At 41.2% G+C, this 23,112-nt stretch overlaps 1 protein-coding gene across 5 annotated transcripts in view; it reads right to left on the bottom strand.

Moving 5' to 3' along the window:
* Positions 1 to 22,709, bottom strand: part of NAE1 (NEDD8 activating enzyme E1 subunit 1) — a 28,183-nt gene extending 5,474 nt beyond the window's left edge. The window contains exons 1-17 of one of the 5 annotated variants that reach the window (XM_055299381.2): positions 22,493 to 22,709; positions 18,036 to 18,139; positions 17,882 to 17,942; positions 16,210 to 16,240; positions 14,862 to 14,933; positions 14,559 to 14,638; positions 12,782 to 12,891; positions 10,182 to 10,291; positions 9,081 to 9,143; positions 8,618 to 8,681; positions 8,229 to 8,320; positions 5,385 to 5,444; positions 5,161 to 5,294; positions 2,311 to 2,386; positions 1,988 to 2,027; positions 600 to 686; positions 130 to 222 (exon numbers count right to left, since the gene is read on the bottom strand). In XM_055299381.2, coding sequence (XP_055155356.1) covers positions 130 to 222; positions 600 to 686; positions 1,988 to 2,027; positions 2,311 to 2,386; positions 5,161 to 5,294; positions 5,385 to 5,444; positions 8,229 to 8,320; positions 8,618 to 8,681; positions 9,081 to 9,143; positions 10,182 to 10,291; positions 12,782 to 12,891; positions 14,559 to 14,638; positions 14,862 to 14,933; positions 16,210 to 16,240; positions 17,882 to 17,942; positions 18,036 to 18,139; positions 22,493 to 22,545 — 1,330 coding nt within the window. In that variant the 5' untranslated portion in view covers positions 22,546 to 22,709. Of the gene's footprint in view, positions 1 to 129; positions 223 to 599; positions 687 to 1,987; positions 2,028 to 2,310; positions 2,387 to 5,160; positions 5,295 to 5,384; positions 5,445 to 8,228; positions 8,321 to 8,617; positions 8,682 to 9,080; positions 9,144 to 10,181; positions 10,292 to 12,781; positions 12,892 to 14,558; positions 14,639 to 14,861; positions 14,934 to 16,209; positions 16,241 to 17,881; positions 17,943 to 18,026; positions 18,140 to 19,354; positions 19,576 to 22,492 lie in introns of those variants that run through there. The other 4 variants (XM_055299380.2, XM_055299384.2, XM_063611769.1 and 1 more) reach the window with 4 other exon arrangements.
* Positions 22,710 to 23,112: the final 403 nt, after the last annotated feature.

The following is a 23,112-nucleotide window of genomic DNA, read 5'->3' as shown; positions in this document are numbered from 1 at the left end:
CGTTTGGGGTGTAATGTGTTTACAATGTGAAATTCAAGCAACACTATTATAAATAGCCTGAGAACACTTTCAATTTAAATGTTTTATTGAAGATCTTATTATATCTGGTAATTCAATTGCTATTCTTACCTGGATATCTACCATGTTGTTTATGAAATCTATCAACAGCCCGTAACATTAAGTACAACACTATTTCATTATCTGGATTGTCCATGCTAGAAACTGAAAGGAAAAAAAATTTCAGTTTAATTTGGTTAATTTGCAATGTAACAAACAATGAAAGGCTGAATTTACTATATACTTGAGTTTCAGGACTATTAGCTGGAGTCACACAATCTCTACTGAAGTAGTAACATACTGACTTTAACTCATACATATCATACAATGGACTCAGTGACCTAAATATGACTTTATGCATACATTAAGTTTCATATAATATATAAATTACAATTACTTAGATAGGCTTAGAATAAAATTAGAATATGAATATTTACATTATCTTTTATATCATCACCATATACTCAACACTATTAACACAAAATATTTATATTTTTAAATTAATTAAAATTAACCCAGAATCAGAAGGCTATTATACTTACTAATTTCATCCTTGTTAATTGTATCCAAACCATATTCTTCAGCTAAGGATCGACATCTTACCACTCGAAGAAATGCAGAATTGCTGCCTGAACAGAGAAAAGATACTCTGGAAGCAATGACTGTGACTGGTGAATATTATGAATCACAGGTGACTTTAAGAACAGAGAATTATGTGTATACCCTTCTCAGACATGAGAATGTGAAGAAATGTTTTCTCCTTGGCTCTAATAGCAGAGAAAGCACTAGAACACGAATCACTTTAAATTTATATCCCTAGTACTACAACCAATTCAGAAGCAAGTAAGATGATGGCCTCTCTGAACCTCAGTTTTCAAGTGTAAAATGGCAATGATACTGTTTACCTTTGAGAATTGTTCTATGGATTAAATGTAACACCTGTATAAAGTGCATCTCTAGCACAATGCCTGATATGGCTCTAAAAATAATAGTTTTCATCATTATGGATAAGTAGTCCTAAAAGACAGAGGTTTATGAATTGTACTCTTGATATATGTAATGACTTTTTTTAAGCTTTGCATTATTGAAATTTTCAAAAATGCCCCAAAGTAGAACAGAGTAATAAATGTTCAAATACCCAGCATCGAACTTGCAATCTAGTATTATATAATCTAATACAACAAATGCTAATTCAAGATTAGTCTAATAGAACAAACAAGGTGCAAGATTAGTAGTGGCAGAAAACATTAAAACTGAGCCTAAACAGACATTGTGGAGAAATCATAAAATGGAAAGCTTGGATAAATCTATTTTAAGGATGGGGAACATGCAAAATATAAACTTCCACAGGACGTAGGAGCAGTAGCTACAGGGAGAAATCTTCAGATGGCATGCACGACAGATTGAGTATTTTGAAACTGACTCTTAAATAAAAGAAAATGCTTCTGGCCTACTGAGGAGTTACTGAGAAGACTCCTACGAACCTAACCACTCTGAAATTAGATGGCAAAATTCTTAACTCCATTACAGTCATTTAACACATATCAAAATGAGTATTTAAACCAATATTGTCAATGTACATGTGACTCAAGACTTCACACCCGAAGTCTTCAGACAAAAAAATTTCCTAAATTACTTAAAATTTAAAAACTGAAAATACTGTATTAATGGCAATTTTCAATTAACCGACCGTCCAGCCTTTTTAGCACTGCCACAGATAAACATGTTCTACCTCTGATTCAGTCTTAAAATACTCTCCATGTATTGTATTATGAGAGGGAAAAAAAAAAACCTTACCCAATAATTATCTATATCTATATCACTGAGGCCATGGAAAACTTAAAATTTCAACCATTCAAAATACCTGGGAACATTCCCTGTGGCACATTTCTATCAAGCAAAATAAGGAAATTAATTCAAGGGGACTTACAGAGTAATTTTAATTCTTTCTCTGAAATGGACTCTGGTGCCTGTAAAGAGATAAATACAGATTCTGTTCCAGTTTAAAAGAGAAGATTAACAAAGGGTGTGGCACAAAGCCAATCACTGTGAGATGGGAAGGCTTTCTCCAGCAGCTGGGAGAGCACTTTAAAAATATCTTGTTTCCTTATCACAAGCTCTCCCATTAGGCAGGCAAATGACAGCTCCCTCTAAAGAAGCACAGAGCCAGTGCCACACCCTCTGTCTCTAAACCCTTTCTGGCTGGAGTTATGTGCTCAGGCCTGTATGGGCACAGTGTGCCCAGCAGCTTACCTGGCCAATGGACTGCAGCAATTTGGCAACATGATTACCCACAGCGGCAGCATCTTTCTTTGCTTTTTCACGGTAACTGAAAAAGAACAAAAAGCAATTACTAACGAATTTTTAAATTAGCAAAATTTAAATTGTTACCATGAACAAAAATTTTCTTTCCTTTTCATGAAAAAACACAGGCCTGACAATGTATGATATGTGAAAATGCCAGGGAAATGCTATCAACAGCACCATGAGTAGCTGGGAATCTTTCCAGTGCAAGTGACAGACTCTCAGTGCCCACTAAAACCCAGGGTCCCTCTAACAGCACCCAACTTAAAAACTGCTCCCCTAGAGGGATCTATGATTTTGGCTTCTGTGACAGAGGACCTGAAAAAATACACTACTGAAGAACATGACTTATCTCCTGGAAGTCAAGTCCAAGGAAAGTTAAATACATTAAAACTGTTCATCTCCAATGTAAAACTTGTTTTTTGAGACAGGATCTCGCTCTGCCACCCAGGCTGGAGTACAGTGGCGCAATCCTGGCTCACTGCAGCCTCAACTTCCCACGCTCAACTGATCCTCCCACCTCAGCCTCCCAGGTAGCTGGGAATTCAGGCGCACACTACCACGCCTAATTTTTGTCTTTTTTGTAGAGACGGAGTTTCACCATGTTGCCCAGGCTGGTCTTGAACTCCTGGGTTCAAGCGATTTAGAAACTGAAAATACTGTATTAATGACAATTTTCAATTAACTGACCTTCATACCTTTTTAGCACTGCCACAGATAAACATGCTCTACCTCTGATTCAGTTATAAAATACTCTGTATTTATTATGAGAGGAAAAAAAAAACCCCAATAATTATCTCTATTTATACCACTGAGACCATGGAAAACGTAAAATTTCAACCATTTAAAACACCTGTGAACATCCCCTGTGGCACATTTCACCACCCGCTTTGGCCTCCCAATGTGCTGGGAATACAGGTGTGAGCCACTGCATCTGGCCATAAAACTTTTCTTTAGGTCTATTTACCTTTCACCCTCTAAAAATCATCAGTGTTCAGGCTGACTACCTCCCATGTAAGGTCATACTTCTTTCTATCCTCAATTGACCTTCCCCAAGTTTTAAGTAGTTGAACTCTTAGGCTAGGACAACAAACCAAGATTCGTTCAATGGTGACATGATAAAGTGTGAAATCTGTCTGGGGAAGAGAGATCATCTCTGTGTGCCATTACTTGGCCCCCAAAGAAACGAAGCCAGCAGACCTGGATTCTTTGCACCATGCCCTAACTATACGAGGGTAATATTCATTGAGACCCATCCCTATGATAATCTATCTGGGTTCAAGCTAGTGATACCTGGATAGCAAGGTGTCTAGCTATAGTCATAGACTATAAATTATGAAACATTAAGATAAAAAATTCATCAAACCTTCATGGTTTTAAGTTACAAATAGAAGGCAGTATAGGGCCATAGCTAAGCATACAGGCTCTGGTACTGAGTTTCCTGGGGTTCAAATCTTGGTTCTGCCATTTACCAGCTATCTGACCTTGTATAAGTAACCTTTTCAATACCTTAGTTTCTCCATGTGTAAAATAGGGACAATAACAGTCTCTCTCTCTCTCATAAGGTCTTTGTGAACCTTGTGTGTGTATTAAATTACTTAATACATATAGTTCACAGCACAGAGTTAAGTGATCAAATATTAAGTTTATCAAGAAGTATGAAAAAAAACTCTGCCTCCTAGGCATATGTGGTAATTCTGTATGTCCCATTCAATTTTGCGTTGAGCTTAAAAATAATTGCCCCCTAAGTATTTTTTTTTTTTTTTTTTTTTTTTTTGAGACGGAATCTTGCGCTGTCGCCAGGCTGGAGTGCAGTGGCGCGATCTTGGCTCACTGCAACCTCCGCCTCCTGGGTTCAAGCGATTCCCCTGCCTCAGCCTCCCGAATAGCTGAGACTACAGGTGCGCGCCACCACACCTGGCTGATTTTTTGTTTTAGTAGAGACAGGGTTTCACCATGTTGGCAGGATGGTCTTGATCTCCTGACCTCGTGATCCGCCCATCTTGGCCTCCCAAAGTAGTGGGATTACAGGCGTGAGCCACCACGCCCGGCCTAAGTTCGTTTTTTTTTTTTTTTGAGACAGAGTCTCACTCTGTCACCCAGGCTGGAGTGCAGTGGCCCGATCTCGGCTCACTGCAAGCTCCGCCTCCCGGGTTCACGTTATTCTCCTGCCTCAGCCTCCAGAGTAGCTGGGACTATAGGCACCCGCCACCATGCCCGGCTAATTTTTTTGTATTTTTAGTAGAGATGGCGTTTCACCGTGTTAGCCAGGATGGTCTCAATCTCCTGACCTCATGATCCACCCTCCTCGGCCTCCCAAAGTGCTGGGATTACAGGCATGAGCCACCGCGCCCAGCCTGGCCTAAGTTCTTCAGTTTATTTTTACTTATTTATTTGAAACAGAGTCTTGCTCTGTCACCCAGGCTGAAGTGAAGTGGCATGATCATGGCTCACTGCAGCCTCAAACTCCCGAGTTCAAGAGATCCTTCTGCCTCAGCCTCCCGAGTAGTTGAGATTAAAGGCGTATGCTACCATGCCCACCTAATTTTTCAATTTGTAGAGACGGAAGTCTCACTATGTTGCCCAGGATGGTCTCAAACTCCTGGACTCAAGCAGTTCTCCCACCTTGGCCTCCCAAAGTGTTGGGATTACAGGCATGAGCCACTGCAGCTGGCCTAGTTTATTTATAAGCAATGAGGTTATAATAAACTTTCATTTGATTTCTGATAGGATGATAAAATGTTTATCTCTAATATAATCAGACTTTGTCTATTACATAGTTTGAAAACAGTGACATACACGTTTTGCAGTTTTATATATTTGCCTGAATCTGCAATCATATCAGGAATTGTGCCTCGAACAGGTAAATTTCCTTGACCCTCTTTAGCCACAAATTCCTTTAAGGCACGAGCTAAAATCCAAAATGATGAAGTCTAAAAGAATAAGAAAAAATTAACATTAAGTGGTGTTTTACTTTGACCCAAAGGTTTAGCAGCAATGTTCTTATTTTTTTTTGTTGTTACCTGTTTGGTGATATTTATGCAGCAATCATCATTAAATATATCTTCAATACTGCTTGGGATCTAACAAAGGAACATGAAACATTTACTTACACAGTATTAAGAATTTGCCCATCTTTATTTTCAGTGCTATTTCTTCAGATATGTTCTTTGAATTCTCAAATTGTAATCAAATACAAACTTCTGATTTGTTTATAATTTTATTTAGAATCAGTACCATATGAAGATTTGATGGGGAAAGAAAGAATGGAAGAAAGACCTCTCCTGCCCACTGTTGCTAGCATTTAATACCTATTCTCTTATACCATAAATGGGGTAAAGAAGGGGTCCCAGTAAATTATTATAGTTACATCTGAAGACAAAACAGATTATAGACTTGTAGTATTTCATGATTTTCCATCTTGTCAAAAAGCTGAAACCCTTGCACCCTAATTAGTGACCGTTGAGACAACCACTCTGAAAAAAACTAAAACTATAAAGTAATTTTATTGCTAGCAAGATCTTCATACATTAATCAAGAGTATAAAGCTGAGCACAATGGCTCACATCTATAATCCCAGCATTTAGGAGGCCAAGGTGAGAGGGTCATTTGAGTCCAGGAGTTTGAGACCAACCTGAACAAAACAGGGAGACCCCGTCTATAGAAAACAAAAGTAAATTAGCTGGGTGTGGTGGCACATGCCTGTGGTCCCAGCTACTTGGGAGGCTGAGGTGGGAGGATCACTTGAGCCCAGGAGGTCAAGGCTGCAGTGAGCAGTGATTGCGTCACTGCACTCTACCCTGGGCAACAATGTGAGATCCTGTCTCAAAAAAAAAAAAAAAAAAAAAATATATATATATATATATATATAGACACACACACACACACACACACACACACACACACACACATCATAGGCTTTGATTCTACTGATGTGTGGAAAAAAGAAATGTCTCAGTGGGATCTCCTAACTGGTCTCTCTGCTTCCACTCCCAGTCCCCTCAATTCTGTTCTCACCAAAGCCAGAATGGTCTTTTAGAATATAAAGCAGCTCACTCCACTTCCCCAATCGAAATGCTTAAATAGCCTGCAAGGCCTTTATGATCTGGCCCTTTCTGCCTCTCCAAACTCAAATCCTTCCTACCACTTTTCCCCCTTTTTCACTTCACTCCAATCACACTGACTTGCTTACTGATGCTTGAACAAAAGTCAAGCTTCATCCCACTTCTGGGCCTTTGCACATGTGCTTCCTCCAACTGAAAAGCTCTTCCACCAGACCTCTGCGTGTCACTTCACTCAGGCTTCTGCTTAAACGTCTCTTGGAAAGTCTCCCTGGCTCCCTATGTACAATTGTCTCTCAACCCCAGATTCCCTTGTCCCCAACATGCTCTCTGACCCTTTGTTCTGCTTCAATTTTGTTCACAGCACCTGGTGCATTTTTATCTGTTTATTTAGCTTACTGCCCCCCAACTATTAGAACCTTTTCTTTTCAACTGTGGTTTTATATTCAGTGAAATACAGAGATTTTAAATGTCCAATTCAATGCATTTTGATAACTATATATACATATTTTTAACCATAACCCCAATTAAAACAGAAAATTTTCATCACCCCAGAAAAGTGATTCACAAAGCATATACTTTTATTTTTTGGACACAGGGTCTCATATCATTGCCCAGGCTGCAGTGCAGTGGCACAATCATGGCTCACTGCAGCCTCAACCTCCCAGGCTCAAGTGATCCTCCCACTACCTTAGGCTCCAGAGTAGCTGAGACTACAGGTGCATGCCACCATACCCATCTAATTTTTAAATTTTTTGTAGAGCCAAGATCTCCCTATGTTGTTCAGGCTGGTCTTGAACTGGGCTCAAGCAATCTTTCTGCTCTGGCCTCCCAAAGTGTTAGGATTACAGGTGTGAGCCACCACACCTGGCCAGCAAACACTTTTTTTTTTTTTTTTTTTTGAGACAGAGTCTCGCTCTTGTCGCCCAGGCTGGAGTACACTGGTGAGATCACAGCTCACTGCAACCTCCGCCTCCCAGGTTCAAGCGATTCTCCTGCCTCAGCCTCCCAAGTAGCTGGGATTACAGGTGCCCACCACCATGCCCGGCTAATTTTTTTTGTATTTTTAATAGAGATGGGGTTTCACCATGTTGGCCAGGCTGGTCTTAGACTCCTGACCTCACATGATCTGCCCTCCTCAGCCTCCCAAAAGTGTTGGGATTACAAGTGTGAGCCACTGCACCTGGCCCCAGCCAGCACACTTTTAATCACTCAGCAACACTGCCTTGTTGTCTCTAAAAAGTTGGTAATAATATCTTACGTGCCTTCCTAACTTCAAAGGCAGTATATTTGCTGTTTTAAGTGACAAGAAAATTCTAACTTAAACTACCAGGTGTTATTCCAAAGCTCCCCAAAAACTTCAATGGTCAGACCTCAACAACTAAGCCATAACAAAACCAAAGGCATCTGAGGTGGAGTCTTACTCTGTTGCCCAGGCTGGAGTGCAGGGTGTAATCTTGGCTCACTGTAACCTCTGCCTCCTGGATTCAAGTGATTCTCCTGCCTCAGCCTCCCGAATAGCTGGGATTACAGGTATGTTCCATCATGCCCAGCTTATTTTTGTATTTTTAGTAGAGATGCGGTTTCACTATGTTGGCCAGGCTGGTCTTGAACTCCTGACCTCAGGTGATCCGCCAGCCTCAGCCTCCCAAAGTGCTGCGATGAGCCGCCATGCCTGGCCCTGTATTTATTTCTAACTATACATTTAGAAAACATTAACTTAAATCATTATAATCAACCATTTAATAGCCAAGGACTCTAGAAAACACCTTGTTCATGTGAATCCCTCAGCAACTCTTTCATTACCTGAGTTGTATTTAGTGCTGTGTTCACATTTTTAATAGCTTCTTCAAAATTCTCTTCATCCTCTGGAGCCCCATTTTCATTTTTTAGAATTCCTATTATAATGGGAAATTGTTAGCAAACAGCCCTTTTCTTTTCACTCTTCTGTTCCCCCATTATAAAAATAATCTTGTCAAATCCTGCAGAATATTAAATCTTAAGAAATACAGCTTATCATTAGTCCTTAAAACTATACAAGGCGTGGCTTCTTAACTTCTCCAGAGGGAAAGTAAAATAAAAGCTCATGATAGTATCATCTGACAAAGGTGTTAACAGAAATCTAATAAGCACCTGCCTCTAGCAATTTGTTTTTCAAGCTTTATACAGTATTTAATCATATCCCATAATATTACCTTGTCTAATCAAATCTCTGAAGTCCTCTTTTTCTTTATACGTTTTAGGTATTCGTCCATTTGTCTAAATTGGTTAAAAATTTTAAAAATCTAGTTATTAAAAACTCAAAATACAGAAATTGAAAGTCTAAAGTGTCCCCCATTCTCTACATAAGATTTCATCAACAAATATATTTCTCTGTGAAATCAGAGGCTCACTTGATAGAAAACAGACACTGTGACCATTTATCTACATTCATTCCCCCTGCCAGTTTCATAATGACATTTATTGAATTTCATTTTGTTAATTAAAATTATCAGGATCAAAAAAGGAACTGCTAGATTTAAATTTAAAAGCATCCATTTGCCCTACCATACAACCTCATAAGGAAAAAAATTAATCTCCCATTCCCCATCAAGGAAATCCTTTATAAGAAATTGAAAATACAGTTGCATATGAAATTTTTTTTAAAAAAGGACATACTTCACTATACCACTGTGCTAAATATTTAGCTATGATCACGATCCATGGAGTATGACTGTGGTCCTAAAAATGAGAGACAAAAAAAAGAAAATATCAGTATTATTAATTCTTCACTGTACCATCTCATTTTCAACAAATTCAACAATATTTATGATCTCCTAATATATGAAGAGTAATGAATAGAGGAAAATGAACTGAGTTAATAAAAACTGCTTTACAAATTTTTCTAGAGGTAGATACCTAGTATGTCACATATATACTATGATTGTCCCCATTACACCAGCAAAACAGTCTCAGAGACTGCCACCCAAAAACACAGCTCAAATCTCAATTTCAGACACCAATCGTAAAGTAAGAAAGAAGGATCTTTTCTGTTTTCTGATGAACCAAATAAACAACTGCATGTTAATTAATATGGAAGCGGGAAAAAATACATCTACTCCTTATATTGTTGTCATTATTTCTATTTGTTTAGAAAAAGGCCATAAAGAGAACTTCTTGGAATTTTTTTGTGTTTTTTGTTTTAAAATTTTTTATTTTCAATTTTTGTGGGTACTTAGGTGTATATATTTATGGGGTACATGCTTTGACACAGGCATGCAATGTGAAATAAGCACATCATGGAGAATGGGGTACCTGTATAGCATTTATCCCCTCAAGCGTTTATCCTTTATGTTACAAATAATCCAATTAAACTCTTAATTATTTTAAAATGTATAACTAAGTTGTTATTATTAACTATAGTCACCTTGTTGTGCTTTCAAGGAGTAAATCTTATTCATTCTTTCTAATTTTTTTTTTTTGGTACCCATTAACCATCCCCATCTCCCCACCTGGAATAGGTTAATGTCCAATTTCTTGACCTAGGTAGTGATTACACAGATGTTCAGTACATGTACTTTTCTTCAGTAAAAAAGTTTTTTAATTTTGGAGAAAAATTAATATGTTGAAAACAAGGTAAAATATTGTTATTGGGTAATCCGGATGACAGGAATATGGAGGTTTATAGGATTTTCTCACTTTAGTGTAATTCAGAAAACTTAGGTTAAAAAAAAATGTTTTAAGTCTATCTGTAAATGTAAGGTCACACACACTACCAACCTTTTTTTCCATATGATCCAAATCATAGGACTGAAAATGTTCTCTCAGTTCAGGAAATGGCTTATCTAGTCGTAGATCCTCTAATGCATTATCTGGATGAGATTCTATTACTGTGAAACAAAGAATTCAAAAGGATAAATTTAATACTTAAAAAAAAAAAGAGAGAGATGGGGTCTTGCTGTATTACCCAGGCTCAAGTACAGTGGCACAATCATAGCTTACTGCTGAAACTCCTGGGCTGAAGGGATCCTCCCACCTCAGCCTCCTGAGAAGGTGGGACTACAGTCTCGTGTCACTGTGCCCAGCTAATTTTTTTGTAGAGATGGGGTCTCCCTATGTCACCTAGGCTAGTCTCAAACTCCTGGATTCAAGGGCTCCTCCTGCCTTGGCCTCCCAAAGTCCTTGCATTACAGGTGTGAGCCACCGTGCCCAGCTCAAAAGATAAACTTAATTCTTTGGCAATACTGATGACAATACACTGAATTATAGAAACTTAGGAAATCTTTAATTTTTAAATGGGCACAGGGCCCACAGGTTTTTTCATTTTTATTAAGGTATGATTTACACATAGTAAAATGCACAAATCTTAGGTCAACTATAAAGTTTTAGTAAAAGTAAAACCAAGATTCCCTTAGAACACAATTTGTTCTAACTGGAAAAGCTCAAAATTGACAAAACCTATGTAGAGATAGCAACTAACAACGTATCCTTCCTCCTCTTGTGATCTTCAATAGACAGCATCACCATCTACCTAGACTTCTTCCCCAGAAACCTGATGGTCATCCTTTACTTCTTGCTTCCTTGGCCCCAACATCAGTAACTCCCCACTTCCTAATCTCACTCTGTACACTGCTCTCCACATGAGAGAGTACAGGAGAGTGTATAATTTCAGTGAGTGCTTAGAGGTAGGCCCAGTTCTGTCACTTGCTAACTATGTGACCTTAGGCAAATAATTTAATATCTCATTGCCTCAGCATCACCTATAAAAAGCAGATAGTAAAGTATCTACAGGTTGTATATCTCTCTTATCCAAAATGCTTGGGACCATAAGTGTTTTGGATTTTGTTGAGATTTTGGTATATTTGCAAATACATATTAGATGAGCTCTCTAACCCAAAAATCTGAAGAAATATTCCGATGAGTGTTTCCTTTGAATATCATGTCAGTGCTCAAAAAGTTTTGCATTTTGGAGCACTTCTGACTTTGGATTTTTGGATTAAGGATGCTCAATCTGTACCTTATAAAGGTTTTGGAAAGAGTAAATGAAATAATTCTTATAAAGGCAGGCACACAACTAGCAGTACTGAACCTTCATTATTATCTACCCCGTTCTTGTCTTCCCTAAATTAGGAAAAAGAACACACTCTCTCTTACTTAGGCCACTGGAAATTTCTAACAGCAATCCCTGCCTCCAATCTTTGCCCCTTTAAATCCATTTACTTTCTACTCAACTTCAGAGTGACCCATTTAAAATAAAATGTTTACACGGGTCACTCTCCCACTTTCAACTCTTTTGTTCCCTCCCATCAGTTGACACCACTTTCAACTCTTAAATGGTTCACCACCAGCAGCCAGAGCTTATCCTGACAAGCACTCCCTAACTGCCCACACAGATATTACTCCTCAGTGATGCTACCAATGCCAATGGCTATCACCACATTAGCAGAGTGCTTGGCTCATAGTAAAAATGCTTTCTTGAGTCAATAAAGAGCATTGTATGAATACTGGATGAAAATTTTATGATCTAAGATTAAAATTTTATAAGTAAAGGGCTTATATCAACCCTCAGCTGATGGAGGTCTGCCTATAAATGACTTTGGTCTCCTACAACAGTTTCCTTGGGAACAGTAGTTATATAAATGTCTTTGTTGTGTGAAATTGCACCTGAATTGAGAGAACCTAAAGCCTGCATGAGAATGAAATAAAAAGATTGGACGGGCCTGGTGCAGTGGCTCACACCTGTAATCCCAGCACTTTGGGAGGCCAAGGCGGGTGGATCACCTGAGGTCAGGAGTTCAATACCGGCCTGGCCAACATGGTGAAATCCTGTCTCTACTAAAAATGCAAAAAATTAGCTGGGCATGGTGGCGGGCGCCTGTAATCCCAGTTACTCGGGAGGCTGAGGCAGGAGAATCAGTTGAACCCGGGAGGTGGAGGTTGCAGTGAGCCAAGATTGTGCCATTGTATTCCAACCTGGGCAACAAGAGCGAAACTCTCTTAAAAAACAAAAAAAAAGACTGGAGTGGGGAAGGGTGGTGTAACTTCATGGGTCAGAGTGATCTACATTCCTTAGCTCTCCACAGCCTTACATGCCCAATGTGGGTTAGGGGGCAAAAGAGGCTGGGTACTTGCATAGTTGCTGGATCTCCTAATCAGATGAAGAAGCTGTGCCTGTTGTATGTCCTGCTTTGTATCCTTCTATAATGCTACATAAAGAGTAGATTGCAGCCTATTGAATCTGATTGCCACTTTGAATGTACAACTAGAGATGTGCTGCTACAAATTTACTTCGTAATTTAAAACTGACTTTCTAAATTGTCAAGTTTCTAAAATTATAGCTAAAGCAACCAATAGTAAGCCCATATGCTCAACAATTTTACCTGGATGTTCTTTTATAATGATCCTCATATAACCAACTAGTCCATATGTCCTACAGATCAAAAGAGGAATCTGGGAATTCCAGAGGACATCTGCTAAGCGCAGTAAAGTGCTGTTTAAAAAAAAAAAAAAAAGCAAAATATGAACATAAGCAAATGGAAATACATCAAACATGAAAACATGCAAAACATGAAAATGTCTTAAAATAAAGCAACTTTCTTACTAAATAATAGATGCAAAGGTACATAACTGCATTTACATAAGCAGGTCAAGAATACACTGAAAAGCAAGCATTTCCACAGGTTGCAGTCTCAAACAAAGAAAGTACATCTTTTGGACAAGAGGGATGTGAAACCTTAGTCTGTCATATTAAGGAGAAACGTTAAAGAGATAATTCTAAACATTTCCATGATAGAGAAAAAATATAAAATCCACAAATACACCCCCAACAATTCCAATAACCAATTCTCTGTTGCCCAGGCTGGAGTGCAGTGGCATGATCATGGCTCACTGCAGCCTCAACCTCCCAGGCTCAAATGATTCTCCCATCCCAGCCTCCTGAGTAGCTGGGACCACAAGCAGGCACACCATCTGGCTAAATTTTGTATTTTTTGTAGACACAAGGTTTTGCCATGTTGCCCAGGCTGGTCTTAAACTCCTGTGCTCAAGTGATCCGAACCTGTCTCAGCCTGGTTCTGCTGGAATTACATGCATGAGTCACTGCAACCAGCCTTCAATAATCAATTCTAACTAGTTTTTAATCACTAAAACAAAGAACAACAACAACAACAAAAAAAAAACAACGTTCAGTTTAACTGCTCTAAATATATTCCAAAAGTTTCACATCTAAGGTCGGGCTTGGTGGCTCCACGACTGTAATCCCAGGACTTTGGGTGGCTGAGGCGGGTGGATGACTTGGGGCCAGGAGTTCGAGATCAGCCTGGCCAATGTGGTGAAACCCCATCTCTACTAAAAATATAAAAATTAGCTGGGCACGGTGGCACATGCCTATAATCCCAGCTATTTGATTAATTCTGAGGCACGAGAATTACCTGAACCCAGGAGGCGGAGGTTGCAGTGAGCTAAGATTGTGCCACTGTACTCCAGCCTGAGCAACAGAGCAAGACTCTGTCTAAAGAATAATAATAAAAAAAAAAGTTTCAGTATTTTTCTCTTCCTCATCTTTTCAATGCTGGAAGATTTCTAAGAATTTCATTTTACTTATTTTTTTTTTATTTTTTGAGACAGAGTCTAACTCTGTCACCAGGGCTGGAGTGTAGTGGTACGATCTTGGCTCACTGCAACCTCCGCCTCCCTGATTCAAACGATTCTCCTGCCTCAGCTTCCCGAGTAGCTGGGACTACAGGCATGCGCCACCATGCCCAGCTAATTTTTGTATTTTTAGTAGAGATGGGGCTTCACCATGTTGGCTAGGATGGTCTCGATCTCCTGACCTCGTGATCCGCCCGCCTCGGCCTCCCAAAGTGCTGGGATTACAAGCATGAGCCACCGTGCCCAGCCATAAATTTGAAACTCTTGACCAGGCATGGTGGCTCACACCTGTAATCCCAACACTTTGGGAGGCCAAGGAGGGTGGATTGCTTGAGCTCAGGAATTTGAGCTCAAGCTCAAAAAAAAAAAAAAAAAAAAGTTTCATATTTAAAGTTTCTGTAGAATTTAAGAATTTTTAAAACCATATCATCATAGACTGTGCAAAGAAAATAAAACAATGCAAATCTAGTAAGATTAAAATAAAAACATATTAACATAAAAATTTACCTTTCAGCAAGCTGAGTTGCAACTACAACAGTAAACCTACAGAAAAATGAAGGATCATTGTCTAGAAGGTTTTCTGGACTCTAAATAGGACAGCAAAGAAAAAAACAAACAAAAAAAAAACAATTTCACAATCATATTAAACATGGCAGAGACAGTTAAGCTATTTTACAACAAATGAGGCAACAATTCCAATTCAACTAATCATAAATGACACAAGGATTCAAAATTCTAAATTTCTGGGGCTTTGAATTATTTAAAAAATTGTATTTCAGCACAGACATAATAATGTGTGTACATATATACCTCTTCCACAAAACTTCCAGAGACATCGCTATTTAATTCTTGTAAGAATTCCATGGCAGCTTCAGCTCGGTTCTTTTTAAAAACAAAGCATTTAACTTGAATTAGAAAAAACTTGGTCACAGTATAATCCCCCAATTTATGGAACAGGCAAACATACTGTAAAACTATCCAAATTTCATGCATAAGTATGACAACTCTGTTTCCCTTCTTTTTTTCTTTTTAGAGACAGGCTTTTGCTCTGTTGCCCAGTTTGGTGCATAGTGGCCTGATCATAGCTCACTGCAGCCTTGAACTCCTAGGCTTAAGCAATCTTCCTGCCTCAGCCTCCCAAGTAGGTGGGACTACAGGCATGTGCTACCATGCCCAGCTAATTTTTTAAAAAAATATTTTGTAGAAACAGGGTCTTGACATGTTGCCCAGGCTGCTCAAGAGCAGCCTGGTCTCAAGCAATCCTCCTGCCTTGACCTCCCAAAGTGCTGAGATTACAGGCATGAGCCACTGCTCCCAGCCAATTCTGCTTCCCCTAGTGTTTAAGACTCAACAGAATATTACTTAAAACAGAGCAAAACCATCATCATCCAGAGTTCTCAAATGACATTACTTGTACTCTACTTTTTTGATTAGGCAAATGACCAAAAAACTCTGGGTAGCAGGCAGGGATATCCTGGATCAAGTTCAGACTCACTCTAACCACCCACATCTATAATCCTGTACAAGCGTGGTTAATCACTAAGCTAACAGTCATTTCACTAAGTTGACTAATATGGTTTTGTAAGATTTTTTAGGCCGGATGTGGTGGCTCATGCCTGTAATCTCAGCACTTTGGGAGGCTGACACAGGTGGATCACAAGGTCAGGAGATCGAGACCATCCTGGCTAACATGGTGAAATCCCATCTCTACTAAAAATACAAAAAATTAGCCAGGCGTGGTGGTGGGCGCCTGTAGTCCCAGCTACTCGGGGTACTGAGGCAGGAGAATGGCATGAACCTGGGAGGCGGAGCTTGCAGTGAGCCGAGATCACGCCACTGCACTCCAGCCTGGGGGACAGAGCGAGACTACGTCTCAAAAAAAAAAAAAAAAAAAAAAAAATTTGTTAACCAGAATCCATCCTCTGAATATTAACATTACTCAAAATTTAGCTTTAATACAGGATACAATGTATAAACACAGACAGTACTTCTAAGTTTTTAAACTACCAAACATATGAAGATTTACAAGATTAGAAAAATTAGTTAACTTTTTTCTCAGAGAAATAATACACATTTTTAAAGTCAAAGCTTTTCAAGCAATCAAAACACAGTGGCATCATTAGATGCTCACATGCAACTATATTCTCTAATTGTTTACCTTGCCGATACTGCTTCTTTGAAGGAAGAAACTAAAGTGAACAAAATAAAGGAAAAAAAAGTAAAGCTTACTGACTATAAAGGAAAAGTTGTTTGTAATAGCATGCATATTTCATTCATAGTATAAAACAAACTATATTGTGATTACAGATTGTACTGGCCTTCCTGGAGGAAGAAAATCAGATGAAACTTATAAAGAAAGATAGGCTAATAAATCAATGTTTCTTTCCCAAAGTGTGTACCACAGAATGTGAATTTCACAAGATCCTCTGACAGAAAAGGGTTCCTTGGCTAAAAAACGTTTGGGAAACACCGGCGGGTGTGGTGGCTCACGCCTGTAATCCCAGCACCTTGGGAGGCCGAGGTGGGCGGATCACAAAGTCAGGAGATCGAGACCATCCTGGCTAACACAGTGAAACCCCATCTCTATTAAAAATACAAAAAATTAGCTGGGCGTGGTGGCGGGCGCCTGTAGTCCCAGCTACTCGGAAGGCTGAGGTAAGAGAATGGCGTGAACCCAGGAGCTGGAGCTTGCAGTGAGCCGAGATTGTGTCACTGCACTCCAGCCTGGGCAAGAGAGAGAGACTCCGTCTCAAAAAAAAAAAAAAAAAAAGTTTGGGAAACACCATATACATATTTCCCTCTTGTAAATTCACAATACACACAATAATGTGATACTAAAATCTTATGGTAAAGAAATTTTAACTTCATTTGATCCATTTCCCCAACTAATTTGACCGTGGAACCCATTGGCCCATTTAACAGCTCTTATCGTTCCCTAGAACCAGCGTTCCATAGACCACTCTTGGTGTATTGAACCATTTGTTTTTGCACGTAACTGTAACAGATTTATTCAGGCTTCCTCCCATACATACCCTTGACATGTCTCAAGGCCCAGATATGAGGCTGCCGATCAGAGTCAGGATGCCACTTTTTGGTATAAGCTCACTGGCTCCATAAGAAGAAACCATATTTTTATCACATTCTACTCTAACCAACCAAGTAAGCAAAGATAACAAGACTTCTTGGTATATATCAATAAAAAAGCTGTGCTGTGCCTAGCAGAAACTGGCACTACGATCCAAAGAAAAGGCATCAAAACTAAATATTAACTAATTGCTGGTTTTCCTTAAATTTACTCACTGTTGTTGTTACTGACAAACACAATGAGAGATACCAGACTTCAAGTCCCTGAAAAGGTGAGCTTTAAATCCAAATTTGGGCATGTTCTGAAAGTCTAAATATAATCTTTAAAGAATAATATACAGGCCATCTTTAAAACAGCATTTTTGTAGACACAGTGTAAAGAGAGATACACCTAGACTGTGCCTAAAAGACATCACAAACAACAGGTATTATTGTTAATTATATGCTAACACCTACAAGTCAATGCAAGAGCTTAGGAAGTGCCCATATTCCATGAATAAAGGAATAATGACTACACCTTTATATTAATAACAATAAAGGCAGTAATGATGGGTACCATTTATTAATGCCCTATTTGCCAGATGCTGTACTAGCACTTTACCTATATTATCTCACTTCCTCCTCACCATAATCCCAAACATAAGGACGATTTCCACTGAGTTGAGTCACCCTGACTGAGGAGGTGAAGCTAAGATTCAGGCCTTGCCTTCCTTAACATGTATATATTTGAAAAGAATAGAACATACTTGTTTCCAGCATCTTCTCCGCTGACCTGATTTCCATCAATAATTGTAAACGAACCAATACCTGAGAGCCAAAACAGAGTCAGTCAGGAATATATAGTTCTAGGTCATAATCTTAAAGAAGTATATTTAGAACACAACCACAAACCTACGTTACCTGGTAGTACCAAGTTTTTAAGAATTTCAGTTCCTGTGGCTGTTGCATTTATTAGGCAAACATGAGCAGATTCTAAAGCCTCTTGCCCATGATCACCCCACAACCTACAAAACAGACACAAATTTGACGTTTTTAAAACTTTCATGAAAATACAGTTTTCTTATTTGAATGGTGATCTTTAAACTTTCAACTTTCCTTGCATAGACTGATGTGATAACCACAGAATACAGGTAAGACAGATATTAGTATAGTGATTATACAGTAATCTAGAACTCAGGTTGATGCCTTGAATGGTTAGGGGGAAAGAGGGAGAGCGTCAAATTAGAAACAGAAACTTGGTCTTCCAGCTCCTTAACAGCCTGGGCACAAGAGCGACACTCTGTCTCAAAACAAACAAACAAACATTTAAAAAGTGTCTTTGGATTTAAAACCTCATCTGTTTTCTATTTCATTTATTCTTTTTGTTTGTTTTTGTTTTGAGACAGAGTCTTGCTCTGTCACCCAGGCTGGAGTGTGGTGGCATGATCTTGGCTCACTTGGCCTCCCAAAATGCTGGGATTACAGGTGTGAGCCACTGTGCCCAGCCCTATTTCATTTGTTTTTAAATTATGTTAGATGTGCTGGGCACAGTGGCTCACGCCTGTAATCCCAACACTTTGGGTGGCCAAGGCGGGCAGATCACGAGGTCAGGAGATCGAGACCATCCTAACATGGTGAAACCCCGTCTCTACTAAAAAATACAAAAAATTAGCTGGGCGTGGTGGCAGGCGCCTGTAGTCCCAGCTACTTGGAGGCTGAGGCAGGAGAATGGCGTGAATCCAGGAGGCAGAGCTTGCAGTGAGCCGAGATTGCACCACTGCACTCCAGCCTGGGCAACAGAATGAGACTCGGTCTCAAAAAAAAAAAAAAAAATTATATTAGATGCATTTAAGTTAAGTTAGATGCATTTAAGATCTCGACATAGGGCTTATTACTGTGACTTCTGCAAAAGCTTTACCAAGAAAACTGAATTATCATCTGAAAAGCCTCACATCAACTTCTACAGGCGTGCTTTAAAGTATATTACCCAATGAACATCCTAATAGAGTGATTAATGTGCCTTCCCTGTTACCTGATCTAAAGCAGATTACCCCTTATTATGTAGCCACTATGTCCTCCAGAGCATATGTCAAGCAACTGCTTTGTTTTTTTTGTTTGTTTGTTTATTTTTATACAGGGTCTTACTATGTTATCCAGACTGGTCTTGAACTCCTGGGTTCAAGCATTCCTCTCGCCTCAGTCTCTAGAGTTGCTGGGACTATAGGCACAAGCCACTGCACCTGGCTTCATTTGTTTTTGTTTGCTGAGCATCCATCTTTCCACTCCACTCTATGTTCCGTAAGGGCCCAGACAGCTGTCAAATGTATGGAGGAATTGCCTAGAAGAACCAGATGGACCGTAAATGCCTGTTTTCTCCATCAAAGTATGGCACGTAGAAGACACCTGACATATATGGTTGATGGATGCTTGGATAGTTGGAGAGTAAATTTAAGAATACTGGTGCATCTTGGCCAGGCGCAGTGGCTCACGCCTGTACTCCCAGCACTTTGGGAGGCCGAGGCAGGCAGATCACTTGAGGTCAGGAGTTTGAGACCAGGCTGGCCAACATAGTGAAACCCCGTCTCTACTAAAAATACAAAAATTAGCCAGGCGCAGTGGCGCGCACCTATAATCCCAGCTACTCGGGAGGCTGAGGCATGAGAATTGCGTGAACGCAGGAGGTGGAGATTGCAGTGAGCCAAGACTGCGCCATTGCACTCCAGCCTGCGCGATTCCGTCTTAAAAAAAAAAAAAAAAAGAATACTGGTGCATCTCAAGCAGGGTGAGATAGTGTGTGCCTGTAGTCCCAGGTGCTTGGGAGACTGAGACAGGAGGATCACTCCAGCCCAGGAGATCAAGGCTGTGGTGTGCCAATAATTACACCTGTGAACAGCCATTGCACTCCAGCCTGGGTAACATACTGAGACCCACCTCAAAAATAAAACAAAAAGAATACTGAGGCCAGGCACGGTGGCTCAAGCCTGTAATCCTAGCACTTTGGGAAGCTGAGGCAGGAGGATCACTTGAGTGCAGGGGTTCGAGACCAGCCTGGGCAAACCCCCATCTCTACAACAGTTAGCTAAGCATGGTGGCACATGCCTGTAGTCCCAGCTACTCAAGAGGCTGAGGCAGGAGGATCGTTAGAGCCTAGGAAGTTGACGCTACAGTGAGCAGTGTTCTTGCCACTGCACTCTAGCCACTGCACTCTAGCCTGGGTCACAAAGTAAGACCTTGTCCCTGAAAAAAAAAAAAAAAGAATCCTGGTGTGTCTCTAAGTAACATGTTTCAAGAAGAGGCCAAATGAATCAGTCTTCTCTACTATTTTGCTGGCCCAACTAAGGTGAAGTCAGTAGGGGCTTATTGACTGCTGCATTTTGCTTCTAACTGCTTCCCTTTGACACTTCAAAACCAGTTCTCACTGTAAAAGCTAAAGTTTGGGACTTAAATGGAATGCCCTCAGCAAAAACCCTCTTTTGTTAGAGTTGCTTAGTAACCTCAACTATCTTTTCAGCTCTGTCATGTACAGTTATACCTGCATTAGAAACACAAGAACTCCCAGAATTTACAAGAAAACCTAAGTTGGTTATAAGGACTGTTACCTTGTTTCTTCTCCTAAAAGCTTGGAAGCAGGATGTAACTGAGTACCTCCGAAAAAGCCAGAAGAGCCTGAGTTTACATCCTGGCTCAAAGATATGGGAAACTGAGCAAGTTACCTAACTTCTCCAAGGCTCAGTTTCTCCAACTGTAAAGCACAGGAAATGGTTGCTTTCAAGGGTGCTCTCAGAATTAAGTGCCTAAAGCCTCTAATACAGCACTAGGCTGGTGGTGCAAACAGAAGCTCCAGTCCTTGGTGACATATAACTTCTGTTGTCTCAGAGGCTCCAGGAAGGAGCAAAGCCGAGCAGCTTTGTTATCTCCACAGCCTCAAGACATAGAAGACGCTCAATAAATAAGGAATGGGTAGTGCAAGGGTGGGGAAGTACCCAAGGACCCTCCTGATGGCTTAGGCCTGCACTGTCCATTAAGGTAGCTGCTAGCCACATGTACTACTGAGCACAAGCAATGAGGGTAGTGTTAACTGAGATGTGCTGTTAAGTGTAAAATACAATTTTTTTTTTTTTTTTTTTTTTTGAGACGGAGTCTCACTCGGTCACCCAGGCTGGAGTGCAGTGGCGCAATCTTGGCTCACTGCAAGCTCCGCCTCCCGGGTTCACGCCATTCTCCTGCCTCAGCCTCCTGAGTAGCTGGGACTACAGGCGCCCGCCACCGCGCCCGGCTAATTTTTTGTATTTTTAGTAGAGACGGGGTTTCACCGTGGTCTCGATCTCCTGACCTCGTGATCCGCCCACCTCGGCCTCCCAAAGTGCTGGGATTACAGGCTTGAGCCACCGCGCCCGGCCTAAAATACAATATTTCTAAGAGTTTTTGGGGGGCTTTTTTTTGACGGAGTCTCGCTCTGTCACCCAGGCTGGAGTGCAGTGGCACGATCTCGGTTCACTGAAACCTACACCTCCTGGATTCAACCGATTCTCCGGCCTCAGCCTCCAGAGTAACTGGAATAACAGGCGCGCATCACCACGCCCAGCTAATTTCTGAATTTTTAAATAGAAACAGGGTTTCACCATGTTGCCCAGGCTGGTCTCGAACTCCTGATAGGTGATCCGCCCGCCTCGGCCTCCCAAAGTGCTGCGATTACAGGCGTGAGCCACCGTGCCGGTCCTCCAAGACAGTTTTAAAAAGGAAAATACTCATGACCAGCCTGGGGAAAGGTGGCAAAAACGTCGTTTCTACAAAAATAAAAATAAAAATTTAAGTAAAATATCTCAAGAACTTTTTAATATTGATTGTGTTGAAATAGTAATGTTTTGGACATACTGGGTTAAATTGTATTTAAAAATCAATTTCACCTGTTTCATTTTACCTTTAGTGTGGTTACTAGAAAATTTATAATTACATTTGCGGCTCACATGAGACTAGCATTTTACTTCCATTGCACAGCGCTGGCTGAGAACAAAACCTAACCCTCCGTGCCGCCCTCGTGGCCGGGATGGGGTGCGCTCCGGGCCTCCCCATTCGGAAAACTAGGAGCCTGGGCGCACCGAGGCGGGGCCGGCAGCCGCCTTAGCAACCCGGCTGGCGCTGGGGACCGCGGCCCCGGAACCGCACACCGCACGGCGGGAGAAGGGGTCCCAGCCCTCGCGCAGCACCTTTGGCCCAGGGCGGGAGCCCCGAGCGCCGGCTTCCCGCGCCCCGCACGGCCCGGCCCAGCCTGGAGGAAGGCCTGAGGGAGGCCCGACCGCGCCGCCCGCGCCCTTAGGCCCGGCCCGGACGCTGGGAAGCCCGCCGGCCCACCCTCGGCTCGGTGAGCCTCGGCTCACCTCAGCTGCCGGTCGTACTTCTGCTCCTTGAGCAGCTTCCCCGGCTGCGCCATGGCCGAGCCCGCCGCGCGGAGAACAGCTGAGCCCCTGCGGAGCGCCGCCACCAGCTCCACAAGCGCGCAGACGCACTGAGTGCCCCTCCGCCGTTACCATCTCCTGCGCGCCGCCTGCAGGGGGTGCCGCACTGCACTGCGCACGCGTCACCGGTACGCCGGGGCGTAAGCGGCCCCGGTACCCGAGCGGGTCTGGGACTGTTGGTCCCCGTCGGCCGGAAAGGCAGCCTCGCTAGCCTGCCAATTTGCCCCCTGTCCGTGCAGTAATTGGGGGCGACTGGGGCCTTGGAATCAGGCATACTTGTATTTTGACCACTTAACTGGTTGTGAGATCTACTCTTTACCTCTCAAATCCTCAGTTTGCACACCTGCAGTGGGGATAAATGGGTCCCAAGTGTCTTTTGACCTTAATGAGATTTTGAATACAGGAGGCCAGACTCCCCCCAAATCTTGCATGAATAATAACTTTCATTTTGATGATCATTATTTTTCACCCATTTCTTCCTCTCATGAAAAGCCCACAAGCCTATTTTGAATCACAAAGCTAGGGGCTCCCTGCTGCAGATG

This window comes from Symphalangus syndactylus, chromosome 11, assembly GCF_028878055.3.
Source record: "Symphalangus syndactylus isolate Jambi chromosome 11, NHGRI_mSymSyn1-v2.1_pri, whole genome shotgun sequence".
Taxonomy (NCBI): Eukaryota; Metazoa; Chordata; class Mammalia; order Primates; family Hylobatidae; genus Symphalangus; species Symphalangus syndactylus.
Note: the sequence above shows the minus strand (reverse complement) of the source record. Positions and strands in the feature narration are given on the sequence as shown.